This window comes from Nerophis lumbriciformis, linkage group LG20, assembly GCF_033978685.3.
Source record: "Nerophis lumbriciformis linkage group LG20, RoL_Nlum_v2.1, whole genome shotgun sequence".
NCBI classification, from domain to species: domain Eukaryota; kingdom Metazoa; phylum Chordata; class Actinopteri; order Syngnathiformes; family Syngnathidae; genus Nerophis; species Nerophis lumbriciformis.
In genome coordinates this window covers 1,318,707-1,345,283 of record NC_084567.2, presented here as the reverse complement: position 1 = coordinate 1,345,283, position 26,577 = coordinate 1,318,707, and the positions used below count along the sequence as shown (strand labels likewise).

General features: G+C 42.0%; 2 protein-coding genes across 2 annotated transcripts in view; one reads left to right on the top strand and one right to left on the bottom strand.

The window, feature by feature from the left end:
- Positions 1-377: 377 nt before the first annotated feature.
- cfap77 (cilia and flagella associated protein 77) lies at positions 378-16,734 on the bottom strand. The gene is made up of 8 exons (XM_061980024.2): positions 16,533-16,734; positions 16,335-16,418; positions 8,762-8,861; positions 8,417-8,651; positions 8,248-8,347; positions 7,976-8,053; positions 3,896-3,988; positions 378-466 (listed from the first exon to the last, which is right to left on the bottom strand). The coding sequence occupies exons 1-8, from the start codon at positions 16,545-16,547 to the stop codon at positions 434-436; spliced, it is 738 nt and encodes a 245-aa protein (XP_061836008.2). The 5' UTR covers positions 16,548-16,734; the 3' UTR covers positions 378-433.
- A 158-nt stretch (positions 16,735-16,892) lies between these two features.
- The window catches only part of qsox2 (quiescin Q6 sulfhydryl oxidase 2), a 28,911-nt gene continuing 19,226 nt past the window's right edge, over positions 16,893-26,577 (top strand). Inside the window, exons 1-3 of the mRNA XM_061980013.2 lie at positions 16,893-17,217; positions 19,371-19,471; positions 19,582-19,630. Of these exons, the coding sequence (XP_061835997.2) occupies positions 16,983-17,217; positions 19,371-19,471; positions 19,582-19,630 (385 nt within the window). The 5' untranslated portion in view covers positions 16,893-16,982. The remainder of the gene's footprint in view (positions 17,218-19,370; positions 19,472-19,581; positions 19,631-26,577) is intronic.

Sequence of the window (26,577 nt, the reverse complement as noted above, 5' to 3'; positions counted from 1 at the left end):
TTGCCATGGAAACCTGATTCAAATGCGAGCTCAAAGGCCAGACCTTCTTCTTGAGGTCAGTACACCCGCTCTTGGAAAGAAGCAGAATAAACATTTTGAGAGGAGCCGTGAGGTGACACTGGAATCTTACTTGATTTAAACAACCCCATTGTCGTTTAGTTTAGTTTATTAAGGATCCCCATTAGTCTACACCGCAGTGGAGACTATTCTTCCTGGGGTCTGTAAATAAAGACGGTGAATCTGAAAATGGGCTGCCGGCCCCCTGGTGTTTGGATTAGTATAAACCTTAAGAGTAAACGGAGAACACGCGTCATTCATGTACTGCTTAAACTAGATTTGTGGACCCCTTAGAGTTCAATACAATGAAGTAGACACCGTGACTGAAATGGACTTTTATTGGATGTCTTCACCTGTTGACTTGAACACACCTGTTCTACCTCCTGAACGTGTCCAGCCCAGGAGACACCTAAACAAAAACACACGATCAGTAAAGGTTGAATGGAATAAACAATATTTTCATTCAGCCTTCCCGGTAAGGTCTATTCAGGTGTACTGGAGAGGAGGCTACGCCGGATAGTCCAACCTCGGATTCAGGAGGAACAGTGTGGTTTTCGTCCTGGTCGTGGAACTGTGGACCAGCTCTATACTCTGGGCAGGGTCCTTGAGGGTGCATGGGAGTTTGCCCAACCAGTCTACATGTGTTTTGTGGACTTGGAGAAGGCATTCGACCGTGTCCCTCGGGAAGTCCTGTGGGGAGTGCTCAGAGAGTATGGGGTATCGGACTGTCTGATTGTGGCAGTCCGCTCCCTGTATGATCAGTGCCAGAGCTTGGTCCGCATTGCCGGCAGTAAGTCGGACACGTTTCCAGTGAGGGTTGGACTCTGCCAAGGCTGCCCTTTGTCACCCATTCTGTTCATAACTTTTATGGACAGAATTTCTAGGCGCAGTCAAGGCGTTGAGGGGATCTGGTTTGGTGGCTGCAGGATTAGGTCTCTGTTTTTTGCAGATGATGTGGTCCTGATGGCTTCATCTGGCCAGGATCTTCAGCTCTCACTGGATCGGTTCGCAGCTGAGTGTGAAGCGACTGGGATGAGAATCAGCACCTCCAAGTCCGAGTCCATGGTTCTCGCCCGGAAAAGGGTGGAGTGCCATCTCCGGGTTGGGGAGGAGATCTTGCCCGAAGTGGAGGAGTTCAAGTACCTGGGAGTCTTGTTCACGAGTGAGGGAAGAGTGGATCGTGAGATCGACAGGCAGATCGGTGCGGCGTCTTCAGTAATGCGGACGCTGTATCGATCCGTTGTGGTGAAGAAGGAGCTAAGCCGGAAGGCAAAGCTCTCAATTTACCGGTCGATCTACGTTCCCATCCTCACCTATGGTCATGAGCTTTGGGTTATGACCGAAAGGACAAGATCACGGGTAGAAGCGGCCGAAATGAGTTTCCTCCGCCGGGTGGCAGGGCTCTCCCTTAGAGATAGGGTGAGAAGCTCTGCCATCCGGGAGGAGCTCTAAGTAAAGCCGCTGCTCCTCCACATCGAGAGGAGCCAGATGAGGTGGTTCGGGCATCTGGTCAGGATGCCACCCAAACGCCTCCCTAGGGAGGTGTTTAGGGCACGTCCGACCGGTAGGAGGCCGCGGGGAAGACCCAGGACACGTTGGGAAGACTATGTCTCCCGGCTGGCCTGGGAACGCCTCAGGGTCCCACAGGAAGAGCTGGACGAAGTGGCTGGGGAGAGGGAAGTCTGGGCTTCCCTGCTTAGGCTGCTGCCCCCGCGACCCGACCTCGGATAAGCGGAAGAAGATGGATGGATGGATGGATATTTTTCTTGTTTGTTGAAGAAGACTTTTAAGAGATATGTGTGTAGTTGATGTATTCCTGTGGTGGGTGTGACGGAGACTACACTTTGTCTACCAGGGTCTAACACTGGAGACAAAAGGGTAAGCAACAGGAGGTCGGACCTTCACATGAACATAAAGGTCCGGTGCATTGTGTGTTGGGTGGCCTGGTCTTCAGTAGCCAAATCCGGTTATTGGGTCATGGAATGTCACCTCCCCGGTGGGAAAGGAGATAAAGTCAGACTCACCTCAAGTTCAGGTTCTGGAGCCAAACTCCTTGAGAGGGGCTGCACCTTGTTCTATCCTGAATTTGCTCTAAGGGAGAGGGGGCTAGCTGAGGTGGGCTTATTCAAAGCCCCCCAGCTAGGTGTGTTGGGGTCATCCCTGGTGAACAAGAGGGTTTTTTCCTAAGCGTCTGGGTTGAGTCTTTACTGTCACCCATGCAAATGCAGACTACCCAGTCACCTTAGAGTCTGTCAAGGTGTGCAGGAGAGGATCCCCAATGGAGACTTTCTAGTTCTACTGAGAGACTTCAACGGACATGTTGGTAACGAGTGTGAACCAGAGGAGAATCATCGTCACATTGGTTCTGTCTCCTCAGTGAATCCTGGGGAGGCAATTAGTCCTCCAGAAGTTCCCAGGTTGCTTGGTTTTGTGCTGCCACTCTCAAGGAAGTCAGATGGCTTTGTGTCTTCAGTTGACCTTGTTGTCGGCTTCTCAAATCTGCTCTCAGTTACTCGAGGAGGTTGAGCAGTGTCTTCCCAGGAGAGCTTGGTACCTTGAGCTTGATAGCAAACTCCAGGGATTTTGGGGCAGGGCTTTTAGTGTCCATCTGGAAAACGTGACCAAACATGTTCCATCTGGACTCTGGACTTTTAAGGATAGTGGTTCTTCATTGCACTGACGGTTGTGCGCACCATTGGAGATGAGACTGTTGGGCCACTTGTGACCAGTAATAGTACGGTGATGGTTCAGGTGACAGGCATCTAACTTGTCAAGTTGAACTTGTGGGACAGCCCAGCTGCTGCAGTTGTAGAGCATCACTGACATGCATGTGGAGTTGTGGAGTTCTGGAGGCTGTCTTGAGGGGGATCCTAGTCCGACAGTTCCACATCTTCCAGTAGGACTCGAAAGCTTTGTTTCCCTGTGTGCATTGAGATTTGAAATCTTTGGTGCTGCAAAGTGCTGAGCCGAGTATACTTTCTTCCTGCGTAATGTTTCTCTGCCACAAAGTGGTTCACCCTCATTGGTTTCTCAGGGTCATGATTGGGAGGAACATCCTACCCAATCCAAACCTGTGCATTGAGATTTGAAATCTTTGGTGCTGCAAAGTGCTGAGCCGAGTATACTTTCTTCCTGCGCAATGTTTCTCTGCCACAAAGTGGTTCACCCTCATTGGTTTCTCAGGGTCATGATTGGTAGGAACATCCTACCCAATCCAAACCTGTGCATTGTTATGGTATTGGACTTCTGTGTGTACATAACAAATACCATGTTCTTACATAACGATGTCCATAAGTTCCCCTTAGGCAGCAGGTCTATCATCGACTTTGTAGTCTCATCATCAAACCTGCGTCTGAATGTTTTGGACTAAAGCGGAAAGCAAGGGACTGAGCTGTCGGCTGATCAGCATCTGGTAATGAGTTGGTTTAGATGGCGGACAAGCCTGGCAGACCCAAACATATATCGAGGGTGTGCCGGGAACGTTTGGCAGAGTCTCCCGTCTGTTGAGTCTTCAACTCACACCTCCAGCAAAGCTTTTTCTGCATGGCATCGGATCCCAAGCCCAATGGAGGACACCAGAGGTTAGGGAAGCCATCAGGCTGAAGAAGCTGCTGGATCTCAGCAGGCAAAGCAGTGTCAGGTTTTGGCGGGTTTTTGAAGCGAAAACACGGGTGGAGGAAGAATTTGCTGAGGCTGTGGTTCTCAGCCGGGAAAGAGTGGATTGTACCCTTGGGGGAGTCGGCGAGTTCTAGTATCTATGGATTTTGTTTATGAGTGAGAGAAGCTGGAGCACAGAGCAGTGATAGAAGGCAAAGCTATCGTAATTTGTGTGTGTTACCTGAGTGTAGACACTTTGTTTGTTGCTATGAGGAAGACGTGTGCTCCTTCGTACTGAAGTAGTCCTCGAGTCTTCAAAGGAACCACATTGCACCTACAAACACACGCAAAGGCGCACATGAGGAACTATCTGTGTCTTCAGTACGTGTGTGTGTGTGTTCATATACTCTCGTGTTACGTAACTCCTTTCTGACGGCGTCTGCTTTGATTTCTAGTTCTTCCGTGGTGGGTGGTCCCAGACTTGTAATTCTCTTCCAAAACACTAAAGGGCAGTGTCTCCAGAAGTAGAAACCGCAGCCGTCGTTGACTAGATACTTACATTTCTTGTGAAGGGGTGACGACAACCACAACATCGACATCTTTGTCTACTCATTCAGAATAATCAGTCAAATTTTAAACCGGAGGAAAATACGTTCGTGAATGTGCAACTTCCGAACGAGTCGCGGTGGAGGACGCTATTAATATTTGTTCAGAGTTTACATGTTGGTAAATAAACTGGCTGAAAAATGACTGACAGAGAACGAGATGTGTTGTGTGTGAGAGAAAAATATGTGCACAAGAGAGAATGTGTTGGAAGTGAATCTGTTGTTAGCACAAGATTGGCAATAAAAGTTAAAAAGAGTGTCATACTTTGTGACACATTCAGTAATTATTTTTAGAGCACACACTAGAGATGCGCGGTTTGCGGGCACAACCGCGGAGTTCGCGGATTATCCGCGGATCGGGCGGATGAAATTAAAAAAAATTAGATGTTATCCGCGGGTCGGGTCGGGCGAGTCCATGGTTCTCGCCCGGAAAAGGGTGGAGTGCCATCTCCGGGTTGGGGAGGAGATCTTGCCCCAAGTGGAGGAGTTCAAGTACCTCGGAGTCTTGTTCACGAGTGGGGGAAGAGTGGATCGTGAGATCGACAGGCGGATCGGTGCGGCGTCTTCAGTAATGCGGACGCTGTATCGATCCGTTGTGGTGAGGAAGGAGCTGAGCCGGAAGGCAAAGCTCTCAATTTACCGGTCGATCTACGTTCCCATCCTCACCTATGGTCATGAGCTTTGGGTTATGACCGAAAGGACAAGATCACGGGTACAAGCGGCCGAAATGAGTTTCCTCCGCCGGGTGGCGGGGCTCTCCCTTAGAGATAGGGTGAGAAGCTCTGCCATCCGGGAGGAGCTCAAAGTAAAACCGCTGCTCCTCCACATGGAGAGGAGCCAGATGAGGTGGTTCGGGCATCTGGTCAGGATGCCACCCGAACGCCTCCCTAGGGAGGTGTTTAGGGCACGTCCCACCGGTAGGAGGCCGCGGGGAAGACCCAGGACACATTGGGAAGACTATGTCTCCCGGCTGGCCTGGGAACGCCTCGGGGTCCCACAGGAAGAGCTGGACGAAGTGGCTGGGGAGAGGGAAGTCTGGGCTTCCCTGCTTAAGCTGCTGCCCCCGCGACCCGACCTCGGATAAGCGGAAGAAGATGGATGGATGGATGGATATACATAGTTAAATGTTGTTACCCACATACGAAAAACAAGCAGGCACCTGCTGCATATGCCACAACAGAAGAAAAAAAAAAAAAGAGATGGACACTTTTACGGAGCGGAGAAGGGACGCCTCGCCGGGGTCCGGGGAGAGGGCCCCACCGGGAGCCGTAGCTGAGGCGATCTGCTAGAAGGGCCCGACGCACGTCCAGGGTCACCACCGCGCCCACCGCACCGACACCCCGCCTCGTCCGCCTTCGCCGCGGCCGGCGTCACGCGCAGAAGGTAAGCAGCTTACCTGCCCGCCACCCCCGTGGCCGGGGGCTCGTAACAGGGGTCACTCCGCGCGCTCCGCCCGCGCAGCTTACCTGCCCGCCACCCCCGTTGCCGGGGGCGCGTAACAGGGGTCACTCCGCGCGCAGTGCGCTCACGAAAGGGGTGGGGCTCACCCTGGTTGATATAGACAGCAGCTAGGACGGTGGCCATGGAAGTCGGAACCCGCTAAGGAGTGTGTAACAACCCACCTGCCGAATCAACTAGCCCTGAAAATGGATGGCGCTGGAGCGTCGGGCCCATACCCGGCCGTCGCCGGCAGCGAGACGCGCTTGGAGGTGCGCTCAGCGCGGCTCCCATATGATTGCGCACTGGTGTGCGTCTGGGCCGTGACAGCGTGGCACGCGAATGTCTGTGCTGCATTGGATCAGTCTCCTTTCTTTAACAGGCAAAAGCTTTATAACCTCACTGCCTGCTAACCTTCCAACATCGGCCTGCTTGCTGCTAGCCTTCCACCATCGGCCTGCTTGCTGCTAGCCATATTCCAACATCGGCCTGCCTTCTGCTGGCCCTCCACAATCGGCCTGCTGTTTGCCTCCAGCCATTGGTTTCGTCTACGGGCTTCCACCCATCGGCCTTGGTTGCTTTTTCTCCCAAGATGGTTCTGCTGTAGTAGCTGCTGTTGGCAGGGCCTCTGTGCTCTTGTATCATCCTTCCTGATGTTTCCCTCTTGTTTTCATGTGGGTTTTTTGTTTTTTTTGCCTTTTGGTTGGGGACTCTTTGGGACTGTGCGACAAGGGGTGGCACTTTCGTAACTTCTGCGGTGCTTTTTGGTGAACTTCTGGATCTGCCTCCCGGGAGCCCTTTGGCCATGGAGACCAGCTGCTGGGTCTCTGCCACACCAGAGTCTGTTTGGAGAGACTGGAGGAGATGCGGATGAAGAGACCGGACCGGGACGGACACGCTTCACGGTGTCTTGCCTGAATGAGCGTGTATCGGACACCTCGGTCTCCTTGGACACTGGTCGAGAGTTGGTTGGCGGCCGAGGGTGGAGTCGGCTCTCTTGTTGCTTTGTTGGGTCCGCTCCTGTCTCTGGCCATGCTCCCTCCCACCCCAGCAGACCATGGCGTGGAACACCGCAGAGGCCACCACAGTGTATATGTTTTTTTGTAGCTGTGTGTAGAAATAGCTGGTTGCATCAGCTCTGCTCTTTTAATGTCCTTTGTGTTCTTTGATGTTTCCCTCTTACACACGTTTATGTGTGCTATGGCTATGAGTTTTTTTTCTCCTTGGCCTCAGTCTGGACCCCCCCAGGCTTAGACTGAAAACAATTTCTCACCCCCCCTCGCCAGTGTTTACCTGTTTCTCACCTTTTTTGTAAGGGGCGCCGGAAGTTGGCAGATCCTGTTCTGTCTCCCTGTCATGTTTGTCTGCTCTTGAATGGGATTGTCCTGAAAATTTTAATTTCCCCTCTGGGATTAATAAAGCGACTGGGATGAGAATCAGCACCTCCAAGTCCGAGTCCATGGTTCTCGCCCGGAAAAGGGTGGAGTGCCATCTCCGGGTTGGGGAGGAGATCTTGCCCCAAGTGGAGGAGTTCAAGTACCTAGGAGTCTTGTTCACGAGTGAGGGAAAAGTGGATCGTGAGATCGACAGGCGGATCGGTGCGGCATCTTCAGTAATGCGGACGCTGTATCGATCCGTTGTGGTGAAGAAGGAGCTGAGCCGGAAGGCAAAGCTCTCAATTTACCGGTCGATCTAAGTTCCCATCCTTACCTATGGTCAAGAGCTTTGGGTTATGACCGAAAGGACAAGATCACGGGTACAGGCGGCCGAAATGAGTTTCCTCCGCCGGGTGGCAGGGCTCTCCCTTAGAGATAGGGTGAGAAGCTCTGCCATCCGGGGGGAGCTCAAAGTAAAGCCACTGCTCCTCCACATGGAGAGGAGCCAGATGAGGTGGTTCGGGCATCTGGTCAGGATGCCACCCGAACGCTTCCCTCGGGAGGTGTTTAGGGCACGTCCAACCGGTAGGAGGCCACGGGGAAGACCCAGGACACGTTGGGAAGACTATGTCTCCCGGCTGGCCTGGGAACGCCTCGGGATCCCCCGGGAGGAGCTGGACCAAGTGGCTGGGGAGAGGAAAGTCTGGGCTTCCCTGCTTAGGCTGCTGCCCCGGCGACCCGACCTCGGATAAGCGGAATGGATGGATGGATGGATGGATGGATGGATGATTCTGATTCTGATCACAGCTATGCGTTCTGCGTCGCAAGCAAGGGCAGGGTGAGGGGGAAAGATGGCGTCGCTTATGCAAGTTAGGTGAGGCGGGAGCATGCACCAGGCTTTACCTGCGTGTTGGCGTGGGGATGACGCGCGCTCCTCCGCAATAAAGAAGTCCTTGTCTCAATGGGGAAACCACACTGCCCCTGCACACAGACACACATTACCATGAATTGATTAACGTGGACCCCGACTTAAACAAGTGGAAAAACTTATCGGGGTGTTACCATTTAGTGGTCAATTGTACGGAATATGTACTGTACTGTGCAATGTACTAACAAAAGTCTCAATCAATCAATCACAGGTGCAGGTGAGGGGTCTGTGTCTTCTGCACACTCACCCTCTTAAATCGTTCAACGTCACGACTCCGTTTCATGACGTCTTCCCGCCAACGACGACCGTACTCATGAGACAAAAGATCAAAGAATGGAGACGCCGACCTGAACACAGAACATACTTCTTTAAATAACATGGACTGCTTTTCCAAAAGGTGGGCTTGTCGGGTCTACCTGGTGGTGTTGATTCCAAAGGTGATGTCGGGGATAGCCGGATGCTGGGAAGTTCTGACCCTCTGGACTTTGGGGTCGGGGTCCTGCTTGGCCCTTTGCGCTCTGTACTCCTTCAGTTGTTTGGCCGTCACCAGCCCGCATCGGACCGCATCCCGGTTGAGGGCCACAAAATCTTTGGTGCGCGGTTGACGGGGGGCGGAGCTTTGTGTGGACTGGACCCTCCACCCCGACAGAACTGATCAGCGACATCAAAGAGTCCAATCAGAACCACGCAGTTTGACTGGCGGGTGTTAGCATGTTTTAAGATGTATAAATAATATCAACTGACTCATAGGCAGGTGTTACCTTCAGCCACGCCCCCATTTCCTTGTGTACTGCCAGCTCCACAAGTGAAATCCGGACCAGGAACATAAAGACCTCTGGAACCGATCTGACCCACACGTGCCTACACACACACGGCCATGTTTGTTTGCATGTTCTAGAGCCGTGCCTTTAAACCAGTGGTTCTTAACCTGGCTTCGATGGAACCCTAGGGGTTCGGCGGAGGTCAGGACACACCCGACTCATCGTGTACATAAAAACTTCTCCCTATCGGCGTATTATGGCATACTTGCCAACCTTGAGACCTCCGATTTCGGGAGGTGGGGGGTGGGGGCGTGGGCGGGGGTGGGGCGGGGCGTGGTTGGGGGCGTGGTTAAGAGGGGAGGAGTATATTGACAGCTAGAATTCACCAAGTCAAGTATTTCATACATATATATATATATATATATATTTTATTTTTTCATATTTTTTTTTTAATATATATAGATATATAGATATCTACATCCTGAAAATATGCGAACAAACTGTGTTTGGATAATTGATACTTCAAACTTGCATAAATAAATATTAAGGAATATAACATAACTTGGCTTCTGTCATGTCTGTGTGATCAGGTTTTATTTTTGGACTTTTTGTGCACTTTTGTTTTGTTTTGTCACCATAGTTACCCATTAGTTTCACCTGTCATGTCACGCACCTGTTTTGAGTCACGCACCTGTTGTTAATCATGTCCATAAGTATTTAAGTTCATTCATTTTCTGTTGTTCGTCCTGACGACCTCACACCACATTTATGCTCTGTCCATTCCTCTAAGATCCTGCTTCATGTCCCTTGTCAAAGTAAGTTTTGGTTCCATGTTTATAGTCTTTTTGTTTTTCCTAGTTTGTTCTCCGCCACTGTGCGTGCTTTTCATTTGTATTTTTTGCTATAGTCTTTTGGTTTCATAGTTTATTCTCCGCCACTGTGCGCGCTTTTGTTTGATCCTTTTTTTTGTATTTATAGTCTTTAAATAAATCATGTACCTTCATTCCCGTCTCGCCCGTGCCAACTTTCCGTTGCATCCCGGAAAAGCAAACTCCCAAGATCAAGTCGTGACAGCTTCTGAGAGTTTCAAAATAAATGATAAATGATAAATGGGTTGTACTTGTATAGCGCTTTTCTACCTTCAAGGTACTCAAAGCGCTTTGACACTACTTCCACATTTACCCATTCACACACTGATGGAGGGAGCTGCCATATAAAATGCTAAAGTTGTTGATAAACAAGCAATTATTTTAATAATTAAATATGGTCTTTTCAAATGAATTATTATGATAATTTTAAATGAATTACTATGATAATTTTAAATCAATTATTTCAAATATGTTTATTTTAATGTATAATTCTATGGCTGGATGTAATAAGGAGTCACGAAAAAATAAAAATAAAAATAAAATTAATTTTGATGTTTTTAGCAAAATATAATAAAAATTTTTTTTTTTTTTTTTTTTTTTAAATTAATAAATATATATATTTTTAGGTAAGATAAACATAATAATACAATGTATCTCTAGTCTGGATGATTTAGTTCTTGTCACCCTGTTGTCCTCCCTTCATGAAAAAAGGCTGTCCTCACTCAGGTCCGCATGGAGCTGGAGGGGGCGTGGCTTCCAGCTCCGGCTGAAAATCGGGAGATTTTCGGGAGAACATTTGTTCCGGGAGGTTTTCGGGAGAGGCGCTGAATTTCGGAAGTCTCCCGGAAAATTCGGGAGGGTTGGCAAGTATGTATTATGGATACCCCCAAACAATGTTCCCTCTAACTCAGTGGCCTAGTGGTTAGAGTGTCCGCCCTGAGATGGGTAGGTTGTGAGTTCAAACCCCGGCCGAGTCATACCAAAGACTATAAAAATGGGAGCCATTACCTCCCTGCTTGGCACTCAGCATCAAGGCTTGGAATTGGGGGTTAAATCACCAAAAATGATTCCCGGGCGCGGCACCACTGCTGCCCACTGCTCCCCTCACCTCCCAGGGGGTGAACAAGGGTGATGGGTCAAATGCAGAGGACACATTTCACCACACCTAGTGTGTGTGTGTCAATCATTGCTACTTTAACTTAGATGTGCACACTGTGGCCACACCAGCAGCACACCTGTCCCAAACCTGACTAAATACCAAGTTAATGACGCCAAAAGGGACAAGCGGTAGAAAATGGATGGATGGATGGGTGTTTTATTATTATAATCAAATGACAGCAGTCATTTCCACACTCTTAGAAATAAAAGTGCTAAGTAGAACCATATAAGGTTCTTCGGCTCGTCCTCATCGGAGAACCCTTTTTGGCTCCAGGTAGAACCTTTTTATAAAGGTTCCACCTGGAACCCTTTTGGAGGGTTCTACCTAGAACTGTGTGTGTAAGGTTCCACCCAGAACCCCCCATGAGAGGTTCTACAAAGAACCCACGCAGGGAGTTCCACTAAGAACCCTTTCATGTTTCAAGGGTTTCATCTAGAACCCACACAGGGAGTTCCACTAAGAACCCTTTCGTATTTCAAGGGTTTCATCTAGAACCCACACAGGGAGTTCCACTAAGAACCCTTTTGTATTTAAAGACTTTCATCTAGAACCCACGCAGGGAGTTCCACTAAGAACCCTTTCGTATTTCAAGGGTTTCATCTAGAACCCACACAGGGAGTTCCACTAAGAACCCTTTCGTTTGTCAAGGGTTTCATCTAGAACCCACGCAGGGAGTTCCACTAAGAACCCTTTCATGTTTCAAGGGTTTCATCTAGAACCCACACAGGGAGTTCCACAATGAACTCTTTCATGTTTCAAGGGTTTCATCTAGACCTGACACAGGGGGTTCTAAAAACATCCCTTTTCAAAGGTTTTCACCGATAACCGTCTTGTCTTCTGAGGGTTCTATAAAGAACCAGATTGTATTCTACAGATCAGTTTAGTTCATATTATATTGTGGTCATTTATCATGTTGACATTGAACAAACATTCAAAACATTTGAATGAGAAAAACATTTATTTAAAGATAGGCACCATTATTGGCAAATGTTATCAGGAAGTATGTCCCTGGTGACACAGGATCTTACCCATGCTTTCAACAATCCCTGAAGAACTCTTTCTTCCAAAAACGGTTCTCTGGATCAAAATAGTTCTTACTGGAACCCTTAGTGTTAGTGAGAACCCTTTTAAAACCAATTATTCAGAAAAGGGGTTTTAAAGGGTTCTCTGGATCAAAATGGTTCTTACTGGAACCATTAGCGTTACCAAGAACCCTTGAAAAACCCTTTCTTCGGGAAAGGGTTTTTCAGAAGCAAATGGTTCCAGTTAGAACCTCAGCCCTTGTTGAAGAACCCTTTTAGAACCTTTATTTCTAAGAGTGCATGGGATTATTTTCTAAAATAAGTGTTTGGCCCACTTACAATGACAGTAACACAAAATATTGTTTTTCATGAGCTGTGTACTACAGTGACGTGCAGTCACTAGAGGCAGTTGAGGCGGGGCCTCACCTGCCATCATGGTAAGAAAATTTTTTTTAAAAATATTTATTTTTTTAATTAAATTGTTATATGTATCCAGTGAATATACTATAAAGTTATTTTCCATTTAAATTCACCCGTTTTAGATTATTTTTTATTTAAAATCGCTGAATTTTCACATTTGCCGTTCAAATACTTGGAAGAGACGGTGCGGTGAACAGCAGCCAGTCGACATGGATTGCGGACTCGGCTAACTGCTGGTCTGCTGTGCAGTGAGACCGTATTGCTATATGAACTATATTACACATTTCCATAGTTTAGTTAGCTGAGGTATATAATGTACAGTGTATTTTGTCAACAACTGTATGTGTGTAAAGTATTTCTTGTGCTGAGCGATCATAAAACGACTGCAAAAGACGCACTGGCTGAGGCTCGCCTCCTGCACCCCCGCCGTAGAATGCACGGCAAGCCCTGACAGGAGTGTTGTATCAACTAAAGCCCACTCTTAAACTTTCCACGTGCAAGATTGAATCTATTTAAAAAAGTTATTTCATAAGAAGCCAAAAAGTGCAAAAACAATAATATTCGTGTTGGAGGAGTTGTGAATGACTGCAGGGCCACAACATTACCTAATTCACAACTCCTCCAACACGAACAATATTGTTTTTGCACTTTTTGGCTTCTTATTACCGTATTTTCCGCACCATAAGCCGCCCTGGGTTATAAGCCGCGCCTTCAATGAACGGCATATTTCAAAACTTTGTCCACCTATAAGCCGCCCCGTGTTATAAGCCGCATCTAACTGCGCTAAAGGAATGTCAAAAAAACAGTCAGATAGGTCAGTCAAACTTTAATAATATATTAAAAACCAGCGTGATGTGGGCGCGCATGGAGTCGTATATCAACATGGACGGAGCTGCGTGAAAAAAGCCACCCGGCCTCAAAAGTCAGTGGAACCTCGTCCATGTTGATAATGTTCTCTGGCCGGATCTTTTTTTCAGCTATCTTGTTTTTACAATATGCACGAAAAGTAGCCAGCTTTTCTTGAAAGTCTTTAGGCAGTTGCTGTGAAATAGTAGTCCGTGTGCGGATGGAGAGATTGCGTCTTTTCATGAACCGGAAACCTGTCGCTTAGTAGGAGCCATTTTGTGGTCTTTACAGATGTAAACACACAAAGGAAATGAAACGTAATATCCGCGCGCTTCTTCTTCTTCTACGCGGGCGGGTGGTTGCTTACAGTAGAAGAAGAAGCGCTTCCTGTTCTATGGGGGCGGATGCTTACCTTGGCGGTTGCTTGCGTAGAAGAAGAAGCACTTCCTCTTCTACGGGGAAAAAAGATGGCGGCTGTTTACCGTAGTTGCGAGACCGAAACTTTATGAAAATGAATCTTAATATTAATCCATATATAAAGCGCACCGGGTTATAAGCCGCACTGTCAGCTTTTGAGTAAATTTGTGGTTTTTAGGTGCGGCTAATAGTGCGGAAAATACGGTAAATAACTTTTGTAACCTAAATTTATGGGCTTTCCTCTTTGTGATGTTAAGTTCCTTTTATGCGCTGTTATACAGTATATGCCTTGAGCTCTTATTTTGAAGGCGCTAAGAGCGGAAGTGACGACACGTTGGAGTGGAGCGGAAGTTTTTGAAAGAAGGTAAATAAAGTGGTCCTCGTGTAAACTGGAGCCTCCGTGTTTGTTACTTTGTAGTTTCATACAGTATAGGCCACATTTATGAACCCTCGGTTACACTTTTTTAAATAGATTCAATCTTGCACGTGGAAAGTTGAAGTGAGGGCTTTAGTTGATATAACACTCTCGTCAGGGATTGCATTAATCCAGCACAATAGCGGCTCATGGATTTATTTTATAAGTAAAGGTAAGACCATAATAAAGTTTTTTTTATTAAATGTGCTTTTTTGTGTGCTACAGTTTGTATGTGTAAAGTTAAAGTTAAGTTAAAGTAGCAATGATTGTCACACACACACTAGGTGTAATGAAATGTGTCCTCTGCATTTGACCCATCCCCTTGATCACCCCCTGGGAGGTGAGGGGAGCAGTGGGCAGCAGCGGCGGCGCGCCCGGGAATCATTTTTGGTGATTTAATAACCCCCAATTCCAAGCCTTGATGCTGAGTGCCAAGCAGGGAAGAATGCTGGTATGAGCTTTTAAACATAACCCGTTAACTGCTGCCAATCAAATGGTGAATAAGATACTCTTTAGGGTTCATATGTTTGTAAATGTGACTGTGATGAAGTCAGTGCCTCACCAGACATCAACCTCACCGCATGTCACTGGTGTACTAATATTTCATGTCTGGGTGGGGGTCAGGCCCGGCCCTAATCAATCTGGCGCCCTAGGCAAGATTTTATGTGGCGCCCCCCCCCCCCCCCCCCCCCCCCCCATCGGCAGTGAAGTGTATATAGTCACAAGAACCCGAATAGCTTTGTCTTTGACCTTTTTTTTTTACTTACAACTATACCTAATATATAAAGGGGTGGAAAAGTGACTATTACCTGCAGGGCAAACATTAGCTAACCAGAAGGCAATAATGTAAACAAAAAACACCTGCTTAAAAGATCTAATACAAATGTCCCTGAGGAATGTAAGGTGGGAGTACTGTAATTACCTAACGTTACATTATTATTTTCCATAACAATTTAGCCCCCTCCACAATATTAACCCGACGTTAAAACAGAACTAGCTATTTATTGATTAGCAATTGCCGAATCATGTAACACTAGCTTAATGCTAAAAAGCCAGGTTACTATCACATTCTGTAACAGACAAATAATTTCATGTAGGCTAACGTTACCTACCTGCTACCTCTGTCTTTTTCTCGTTTCTCCTCCTCTTCTTTTCTCTTTTTTCTTCCCTGGGCACCTGACAGTTTTGGCCGTTTTGACATCTTGTGTTGATTTTTTGATGTGGTGAAGTCCAAGAGTCATGATACGGGAAGGGAGGGGGCGCACCGTGCGGGGGGAGGAGGGGGGGGCGTAATGTTGTAACAAATAATATTTCTATTAAATAGGCTTTACTTTGCATTTTAATTAACGTGAGATTATTTTTTGTATTTAGAAATAATAGTAACAACTTTTTTTTTTTTTTTTTTCTCCAACATTTGTGGCACTGGCATGGCGCCCCCTGATGGACGGCGCCCTTAGCATTTGCCTATACGGCCTATGCCACGGGCCGGCCCTGGTGGGGGTCCTGCTTTGGAAATAATTTGTACCCATTTCCAATATCGCATTTAGTTCCCACTAAAACATTCACATTTTGCACAATGAGATGTAAACATGGGATCATGTGTACATTCCTGTAATGTTCTGTTTGTAAAATATATCTTTATTAGTATATATTTAATACAATAACATCATTTCATGACTGATATTTATAAATTAAGGTTAAATTAAGAAAAAAACATTTTATTTTTCACTAAAGTTGGGGAAGAGTGGATCGTGAGATCGACAGGCGGATCGGTGCGGCGTCTTCAGTAATGCGGACGCTGTATCGATCTGTTGTGGTGAAGAAGGAGCTGAGCCGGAAGGCGAAGCTCTCGATTTACCGGTCGATCTACGTTCCCATCCTCACCTATGGTCATGAGCTTTGGGTCATGACCAAAAGGACAAGATCACGGGTACAAGCGGCCGAAATGAGTTTCCTCCGCCGAGTGGCGGGGCTCTCCCTTAGAGATAGGGTGAGAAGCTCTGTCATTCGGGGGGAGCTCAAAGTAAAGCCGCTGCTCCTCCACATGGAGAGGAGCCAGATGAGGTGGTTCGGGCATCTGGTCAGGATGCCACCCGAACGCCTACCTAGGAAGGTGTTTCGGGCACGTCCGACCGGTAGGAGGCCACGGGGAAGACCCAGGACACGCTGGGAAGACTATCTCTCCCGGCTGGCCTGGGAACGCCTCGGGATCCCCCGGGAGGAGCTGGACGAAGTGGCTGGGGAGAGGGAAGTCTGGGCTTCCCTGCTTGGGCTGCTGCCCCCGCGACCCGACCTCGGATAAGCGGAAGAAGATGGATGGATGGACTAAAGAAGGGTTGGGTGAAAGCGCATAAGAAACTGGTGGGGTTCTGTACCTCCAACAAGGTTAGGAACCACTGCTTTAAAACCATTCCTTTTTGCTTACCTTGATCAGCAATGGATTGGTTAGCATAGACTCTCTGACCACGCCCAATCTGGGTGACGTCATGCTCCCTCTGAAGACGGCGGCCTGTAGTTGTATCAAAATAAAAGCTTCCGAACTTGAATATGTGAACGGTTCAATAACCATGACATCGTTCAAAAAAGAACGTCAAGTTCGGACTTCTATGAAGTAAACACTCACTTTATTCAGCGCCATTGTGTCTCCGCGGTGTCCTACTGGTGAGTTGCCATGGTTACAGAACGCAGTGAACAGGAAGTGGACAATGTAAGTAGCTTCCTTTGAACCGCGTTAAAAAAACAAACAAATACATCCACTTTAATAAAGGAAGGAAGTATTGTGGTGTTTTGTTGAAAATGATGCATGAACATGTACTGCTTATGACAACCAAGACTTCAAACCGGAAGGGAGAGTTGTAATACAGCAGCGTCATCGTGTGGACAAAAGCAGGCAGCAGCACGCTCGTTACCGGAAACGACGCGAACGGAGACGTCCTTACTTCCGGTGTAGGGTGCCGGGGGGGGGGCGTGCACTCATGTCTGACCGGCGCTGTTTGGTCTCTTCTTCTTCTCCTTCTTCTTCTTCTCCTTCTCTTCGTCCCTGGACGTTTTCTGACGGCTCGTCCTCGCCGCCATGCTCGGGATGTTCCGCTTCTGCTGGACGGTGTCGCTCGCGCTCCAAATGGCGTCGGCGGTGGATCGTCTGTACTCGTCGGAGGATGACGGGCTGGCGGTGCTGAGCGGCGCCGGCCTCAAGTCCGCCGTCACCAACTCGTCCTCCGCCTGGCTCGTCCAGTTCTTCTCGTCCTGGTGCGGACATTGCGTCCACTTCTCCGCCACCTGGAAGGCCCTGGCCCGGGACGTCCAAGGTACAACACTCACACTTTTTACAACTTTCACCTCATTTGGTTGTTTATTCATCTTCCTATTGTCTTTATTAATGTTCTCACTGTGTTTATTAATGTTCCTATTGTGTTTATTAATGTTCCTATTGTGTTTATTAATGTTCCTATTGTGTTTATTAATGTTCTTACTTTGTTTATTAATATTCTTACTGTGTTTATTAATGTTCCTATTGTGTTTATTAATGTTCTTACTGTGTTTATTAATTTTCTTACTGTGTTTATTGATGTGCTTACTTTGTTTATTGATGTGCTTACTTTGTTTATTAATGTTCTTACTTTCTTTATTAATGTTCCTATTGTGTTTATTAATGTTCTCAATGTGTTTATTAATGTTCTTACTTTGTTTATTAATGTTCTTACTGTGTTTATTAATGTTCTCACTGTGTTTATTAATGTTCTCACTGTGTTTATTAATGTTCTCAATGTGTTTATTAATGTTCTTACTTTGTTTATTAATGTTCTTACTGTGTTTATTAATGTTCTCGCTGTGTTTATTAATGTTCTCACTGTGTTTATTAATGTTCTTACTTTGTTTATTAATGTTCTTACTGTGTTTATTAATGTTCTCACTGTGTTTATTAATGTTCTTATTGTCTTTATTAATGTTCTTACTTTGTTTATTAATGTTCTTACTTTGTTTATTAATGTTCTCACTGTGTTTATTAATGTTCTCAATGTGTTTATTAATGTTCTCACTGTGTTTATTAATGTTCTCAATTTGTTTATTAATGTTCTCACTGTGTTTATTAATGTTCTCACTGTGTTTATTAATGTTCCTATTGTGTTTATTAATGTTCTCAATGTGTTTATTAATGTTCTTACTTTGTTTATTAATGTTCTTACTATGTTTATTAATGTTCTCACTGTGTTTATTAATGTTCTTACTGTGTTTATTAATGTTCTTACTTTGTTTATTCATGTTCTTACTGTGTTTATTAATGTTGTTACTGTGTTTATTAATGTGCTTACTTTGTTTATTAATGTTCTTACTTTGTTTATTAATTTTCTTACTGTGTTTATTAAAGTTCTTACTGTTTATTAATGTTCTTACTGTGTTTATTAATGTTCTTACTTTGTTCATTAATGTTCTTACTGTGTTTATTAATGTTCCTACTGTGTTTATTAATGTTCTTACTTTGTTTATTAATGTTCTTACTGTGTTTATTAATGTTCTTACTTTGTTTATTAATGTTCCTGTTGTGTTTATTAATGTTCCTACTGTGTTTATTAATGTTCTTACTGTGTTTATTAATGTTCCTACTGTGTTTATTAATGTTCTTACTTTGTTTATTAATGTTCTTACTGTGTTCATTAATGTTCTCACTGTGTTTATTATTGTTCTTACTGTGTTTATTAATGTTCTTACTGTGTTTAATAATGTTCTTATTGTGTTTATTAATGTTCGTACTGTGTTTATAAACGATCTTACTGTGTTTATTAATGTTCGTACTGTGTTTATTAATGTTGCTACTGTTTATAAATGATCTTAATGTGTTTAAAAATGTTTTAACTGTGTCTAAATGCACTTACTGTGTAAGTTCCTACTGGGTTTGTAAACCGTTACTGTGTTTAAACATATTTTTACTCTGTTGAAATGTTCTTAACTGTTTATAAATGTTCTTACTGTGTTTGTAAACATTCTTAGTGTTTGTCAATGTTGTTTACAAATGTTTGTAAACATTCCTAATGGATTTGTAAACATTGTTGCTGTTTGTAAACGTTCTTACCGTGTTTATTTTTTTAGTATTTTTTTAAACATTTCTAGTGTGTCTGTAAACATTCTTACTGTGTTTGTTAACATTCCTCATGTGAAACTTTGAGGAACAACTTAGGCGTTTTTTTTTTAATCAATTGAATCACTGATACGTAAATACTCGTGACATCTTCATGTGAACACAACAGCTCCTACTTGGAGTTTGCACTAAAGAGTGGCAGTTTTGAACGTGTCTTTGTCTGGAAAGCAGCTGGTGTGCAGTTGACTGGTCCCCCAGGGACAGAGGTAGTGACAGATGGAGACCTTCTCACTGTGTGTGTGTGTGTGTGTGTGTGTGTGTGTGTGTGTGTGTGTGTGTGTGTGTGTGTGTGTGTGTGTGTGTGTGTGTGTGTGTGTGTGTCAGACTGGCAGCAGGTGATCAACATGGCCGTGCTGGACTGTGCACAGGAAGACAACTATGACGCCTGCAAAGAATACAACATCAAGTTTTACCCGACATTTAAGGTGAGTAACCCTCGCCCATTATTTACTTGATAACAAACAACTTATTGACTTGATAACAAACAACTTATTTACTTGATAACAAACAACTTATGTGGTCTCTCCATCCAAAGTATTTCCACGCTCACTGTCCACCCACGGACCAAGGGACGACCTACAGAGGTAAGAAGCATCCTACACACATCCTGTGTACTCGCCTGGGACAAAGTTACATCAATATATACAGGTAAAAGCCAGTAAATTAGAATATTTTGAAAAACTTGATTTATTTCAGTAATTGCATTCAAAAGGTGTAACTTGTACATTATATTTATTCATTGCACACAGACTGATGCATTCAAATGTTTATTTCATTTAATTTTGATGATTTGAAGTGGCAACAAATGAAAATCCAAAATTCCGTGTGTCACAAAATTAGAATATTACTTAAGGCTAATACAAAAAAGGGATTTTTAGAAATGTTGGCCAACTGAAAAGTATGAAAATGAAAAATATGAGCATGTACAATACTCAATACTTGGTTGGAGCTCCTTTTGCCTCAATTACTGCGTTAATGCGGCGTGGCATGGAGTCGATGAGTTTCTGGCACTGCTCAGGTGTTATGAGAGCCCAGGTTGCTCTGATAGTGGCCTTCAACTCTTCTGCGTTTTTGGGTCTGGCATTCTGCATCTTCCTTTTCACAATACCCCACAGATTTTCTATGGGGCTAAGGTCAGGGGAGTTGGCGGGCCAATTTAGAACAGAAATACCATGGTCCGTAAACCAGGCACGGGTAGATTTTGCGCTGTGTGCAGGCGCCAAGTCCTGTTGGAACTTGAAATCTCCATCTCCACAGAGCAGGTCAGCAGCAGGAAGCATGAAGTGCTCTAAAACTTGCTGGTAGACGGCTGCGTTGACCCTGGATCTCAGGAAACAGAGTGGACCGACACCAGCAGATGACATGGCACCCCAAACCATCACCGATGGTGGAAACTTTACACTAGACTTCAGGCAACGTGGATCCTGTGCCTCTCCTGTCTTCCTCCAGACTCTGGGACCTCGATTTCCAAAGGAAATGCAAAATTTGCATGGTTGGGTGATGGTTTGGGGTGCCATGTCATCTGCTGGTGTCGGTCCACTCTGTTTCCTGAGATCCAGGGTCAACGCAGCCGTCTACCAGCAAGTTTTAGAGCACTTCATGCTTCCTGCTGCTGACCTGCTCTATGGAGATGGAGATTTCAAGTTCCAACAGGACTTGGCGCCTGCACACAGTGCAAAATCTACCCGTGCCTGGTTTACGGACCATGGTATTTCTGTTCTAAATTGGCCCGCCAACTCCCCTGACCTTAGCCCCATAGAAAATCTGTGGGGTATTGTGAAAAGGAAGATGCAGAATGCCAGACTCAAAAACGCAGAAGAGTTGAAGGCCACTATCAGAGCAACCTGGGCTCTCATAACACCTGAGCAGTGCCAGAAACTCATGGACTCCATGCCACGCCGCATTAACGCAGTAATTGAGGCAAAAGGAGCTCCAACCAAGTATTGAGTATTGTACATGCTCATATTTTTCATTTTCATACTTTTCAGTTGGCCAACATTTCTAAAAATCCCTTTTTTGTATTAGCCTTAAGTAATATTCTAATTTTGTGACACACGGAATTTTGGATTTTCATTTGTTGCCACTTCAAATCATCAAAATTAAATGAAATAAACATTTGAATGCATCAGTCTGTGTGCAATGAATAAATATAATGTACAAGTTACACCTTTTGAATGCAATTACTGAAATAAATCAAGTTTTTCAAAATATTCTAATTTACTGGCTTTTACCTGTATATATGTGTGTATACTAGGGTTGTCCCGATACCAATATTTTGATACTTTTCTAAATAAAGGGGACCACAGAAAAAATCATTATTGTCTTTATTTGAACAAACAATCTTAGGGTATATGAAACATGTGTTTATTATTGCAATTTAGTCCTTAAACAATGAAGACATGGATTAGTGATTTAGAAGTAGCTAAAACACTGCAGACGGCGGATGGATGCTAGCCACTAGCTAGCTAGCCATGTCTTAAAGCACCTCTTCCTGAGGGTGTTTCAGTGTTATAACTTCACCTTTATCTTTACTTTTTACACCAAAATGTTCTCCCTTTTCTGTCCACACACTGTGTCTGCTTGTAAGTACTCTGTGTGTGCGCGCTGCCCAACATGCTCCTCTGCTCGTAAACCCAGCAAAGTCACGCCGTCATGCCCGTTAAAAAAAAAGGGGGGGCAGGGGGGGCGGTACTTTTTAGAGGCGGTATAGTACCGTTTTTTTTATTCATTAGTATCGCAGTACTATATTAGTACCGGTATACCGTACGACCCTGATATATACATATAATAATGTAATGGCTCTATAATTAATGATTCATATAATTGGATATTTAGAGTATATGTAAGTCTGACTCCTACCTTGTTTACTTCCGTGACCACCTCCTTAAAGTTGTGTAATCAAGCATCTAAAACACGGATAAGTGTGGAGAGTGGTGATTGGGTCATGTAAGTGTGTTTTGTATTTATTGTACTGGATTTAAATGGGTGTCATTTAGACATTTTTATGGTGCTTGGACATGGGATTTTTTTGGATTGGTTCATACAAGTAAATGCTGTGCCGTGTTCACTTCAAATGTAAAATGTATGGTCATTGAGCAGATATGCTCATGTTGTTCTCATGATGGCAACAAAGTAGCACAAATTGGACTATTGTCTACTCTAAATGAGGCTGTAGACTGGCCAAATGCCTTATTGATATTAATACGCTCGTGACGTCCTGGGGCCACACTTTGGACACTCCTGACTTAAAGTGAGTCACAATCCATAGGGAAGACAAGAACATATATGTTGTTTTTTTTTCATGCATTCTAATTTGTAATGTAGAGCAAGTAGAAGGTGGCTAACAATGCGGCTAACAGGAGTCATCTATTGTGCCATAAAAGCCTCTAAAAACATCCAAAAAGCGCCAACAATACTCCTTTTACAATCTATGACCTGAATATTAACCAAGTATTAGTTATATTGTTATTATAGGACCTGAATATTAACCAAGTATTAGTTATATTGTTATTATATGACCTGAATATTAACCAAGTATTAGTTATATTGTTATTATAGGACCTGAATATTAACCAAGTATTAGTTATATTGTTATTATAGGACCTGAATATTAACCAAGTATTAGTTATATTGTTATTATAGGACCTGAATATTAACCAAGTATTAGTTATATTGTTATTATAGGACCTGAATATTAACCAAGTATTAGTTATATTGTTATTATAGGACCTGAATATTAACCAAGTATTAGTTATATTGTTATTATAGGACCTGAATATTACCCAAGTATTAGTTATATTCTTATTATAGGACCTGAATATTAACCAATTGTTAGTTATATTGTTATTATAGGACCTGAATATTAACCAAGTATTAGTTATATTGTTATTATAGGACTTGAATATTAACCAAGTATTAGTTATATTGTTATTATAGGACCTGAATATTAACCAAGTATTAGTTATATTGTTATTATAGGACCTAAATATTAACCAAGTTATATTGTTATTATAGGACTTGAATATTAACCAAGTATTAGTTATATTGTTATTATAGGACCTGAATATTAACCAAGTTATATTGTTATTATAGGACTTGAATATTAACCAAGTATTAGTTATATTGTTATTATAGGACCTGAATATTAACCAAGTATTAGTTATATTCTTATTATAGGACCTGAATATTAACCAAGTTATATTGTTATTATAGGACCTGAATATTAACCAACTTATATTGTTATTATAGGACCTGAATATTAACCAAGTATTAGTTATATTGTTATTATAGGACCTGAATATTAACCAAGTATTAGTTATATTGTTATTATAGGACCTGAATATTAACCAAGTATTAGTTATATTCTTATTATAGGACCTGAATATTAACCAAGTTATATTGTTATTATAGGTCTTGAATATTAACCAAGTATTAGTTATATTGTTATTATAGGACCTGAATATTAACCAAGTATTAGTTATATTGTTATTATAGGACCTGAATATTAACCAAGTATTAGTTATATTCTTATTATAGGACCTGAATATTAACCAAGTATTAGTTATATTCTTATTATAGGACCTGAATATTAACCAAGTTATATTGTTATTATAGGTCTTGAATATTAACCAAGTATTAGTTATATTGTTATTATAGGACCTGAATATTAACCAAGTATTAGTTATATTGTTATTATAGGACCTGAATATTAACCAAGTATTAGTTATATTGTTATTATAGGACCTGAATATTAACCAAGTTATATATTGTTATTATAGGACTTGAATATTAACCAAGTATTAGTTATATTGTTATTATAGGACCTGAATATTAACCAAGTTATATTGTTATTATAGGACCTGAATATTAACCAAGTATTAGTTATATTGTTATTATAGGACCTGAATATTAACCAAGTATTAGTTATATTGTTATTATAGGACCTGAATATTAACCAAGTTATATTGTTATTATAGGACTTGAATATTAACCAAGTATTAGTTATGTTGTTATTATAGGACCTGAATATTAACAAAGTTATATATTGTTATTATAGGACTTGAATATTAACCAAGTATTAGTTATATTGTTATTATAGGACCTGAATATTAACCAAGTATTAGTTATATTGTTATTATAGGACCTGAATATTAACCAAGTATTAGTTATATTGTTATTATAGGACCTGAATATTAACCAAGTATTAGTTATATTCTTATTATAGGACCTGAATATTAACCAAGTATTAGTTATATTGTTATTATAGGACTTGAATATTAAACAAGTATTAGTTATATTGTTATTATAGGACCTGAATATTAACCAAGTTATATTGTTATTATAGGACCTGAATATTAACCAAGTATTAGTTATATTGTTATTATAGGACCTGAATATTAACCAAGTATTAGTTATATTCTTATTATAGGACCTGAATATTAACCAAGTATTAGTTATATTGTTATTATAGGACTTGAATATTAAACAAGTATTAGTTATATTGTTATTATAGGACCTGAATATTAACCAAGTTATATTGTTATTATAGGACCTGAATATTAACCAAGTATTAGTTATATTGTTATTGTAGGACCTGAATATTAACCAAGTTATATTGTTATTATAGGACCTGAATATTAACCAAGTATTAGTTATATTGTTATTATAGGACCTGAATATTAACCAAGTTATATTGTTATTATAGGACCTGAATATTAACCAAGTATTAGTTATATTGTTATTATAGGACCTGAATATTAACCAAGTATTAGTTATATTGTTATTATAGGACCTGAATATTAACCAAGTATTAGTTATATTCTTATTATAGGACCTGAATATTAACCAAGTTATATTGTTATTATAGGTCTTGAATATTAACCAAGTATTAGTTATATTGTTATTATAGGACCTGAATATTAACCAAGTATTAGTTATATTGTTATTATAGGACCTGAATATTAACCAAGTATTAGTTATATTGTTATTATAGGACCTGAATATTAACCAAGTTATATATTGTTATTATAGGACTTGAATATTAACCAAGTATTAGTTATATTGTTATTATAGGACCTGAATATTAACCAAGTTATATTGTTATTATAGGACCTGAATATTAACCAAGTATTAGTTATATTGTTATTATAGGACCTGAATATTAACCAAGTATTAGTTATATTCTTATTATAGGACCTGAATATTAACCAAGTATTAGTTATATTGTTATTATAGGACCTGAATATTAACCAAGTTATATTGTTATTATAGGACTTGAATATTAACCAAGTATTAGTTATGTTGTTATTATAGGACCTGAATATTAACAAAGTTATATATTGTTATTATAGGACTTGAATATTAACCAAGTATTAGTTATATTGTTATTATAGGACCTGAATATTAACCAAGTATTAGTTATATTGTTATTATAGGACCTGAATATTAACCAAGTATTAGTTATATTGTTATTATAGGACCTGAATATTAACCAAGTATTAGTTATATTCTTATTATAGGACCTGAATATTAACCAAGTATTAGTTATATTGTTATTATAGGACTTGAATATTAAACAAGTATTAGTTATATTGTTATTATAGGACCTGAATATTAACCAAGTTATATTGTTATTATAGGACCTGAATATTAACCAAGTATTAGTTATATTGTTATTATAGGACCTGAATATTAACCAAGTATTAGTTATATTCTTATTATAGGACCTGAATATTAACCAAGTATTAGTTATATTGTTATTATAGGACTTGAATATTAAACAAGTATTAGTTATATTGTTATTATAGGACCTGAATATTAACCAAGTTATATTGTTATTATAGGACCTGAATATTAACCAAGTATTAGTTATATTGTTATTGTAGGACCTGAATATTAACCAAGTTATATTGTTATTATAGGACCTGAATATTAACCAAGTATTAGTTATATTGTTATTATAGGACCTGAATATTAACCAAGTTATATTGTATTATAGGACCTGAATATTAACCAAGTATTAGTTATATTGTTATTATAGGACCTGAATATTAACCAAGTTATATTGTTATTATAGGACCTGAATATTAACCAAGTATTAGTTATATTGTTATTATAGGACCTGAATATTAACCAAGTTATATTGTTATTATAGGACCTGAATATTAAACAAGTATTAGTTATATTGTTATTATAGGACCTGAATATTAACCAAGTATTAGTTATATTGTTATTATTGTCAAATGGGGGTCGCAGCTTGCTGCGGGGTTGTTCTTCCAACGCAAGATAGACGGCTACGGACAACAGCGTGAAGGTAGGCTAGGATTTATTTAACATAAATCATGCACTACCGCGAACATAAACAATACAACAACAATCAACAACAAAAAAAAGAGGCAAGCGTGCCTAAAACGCAAGTGAAGCTAATCTTAAACAAAAACTAGGACATGGACATGGAAACTTACTTTTGTCAAAACGAGACCTGAACCGGAGTGACATAATGACAATGCAGGCAGGACGAGTGATGAACAAG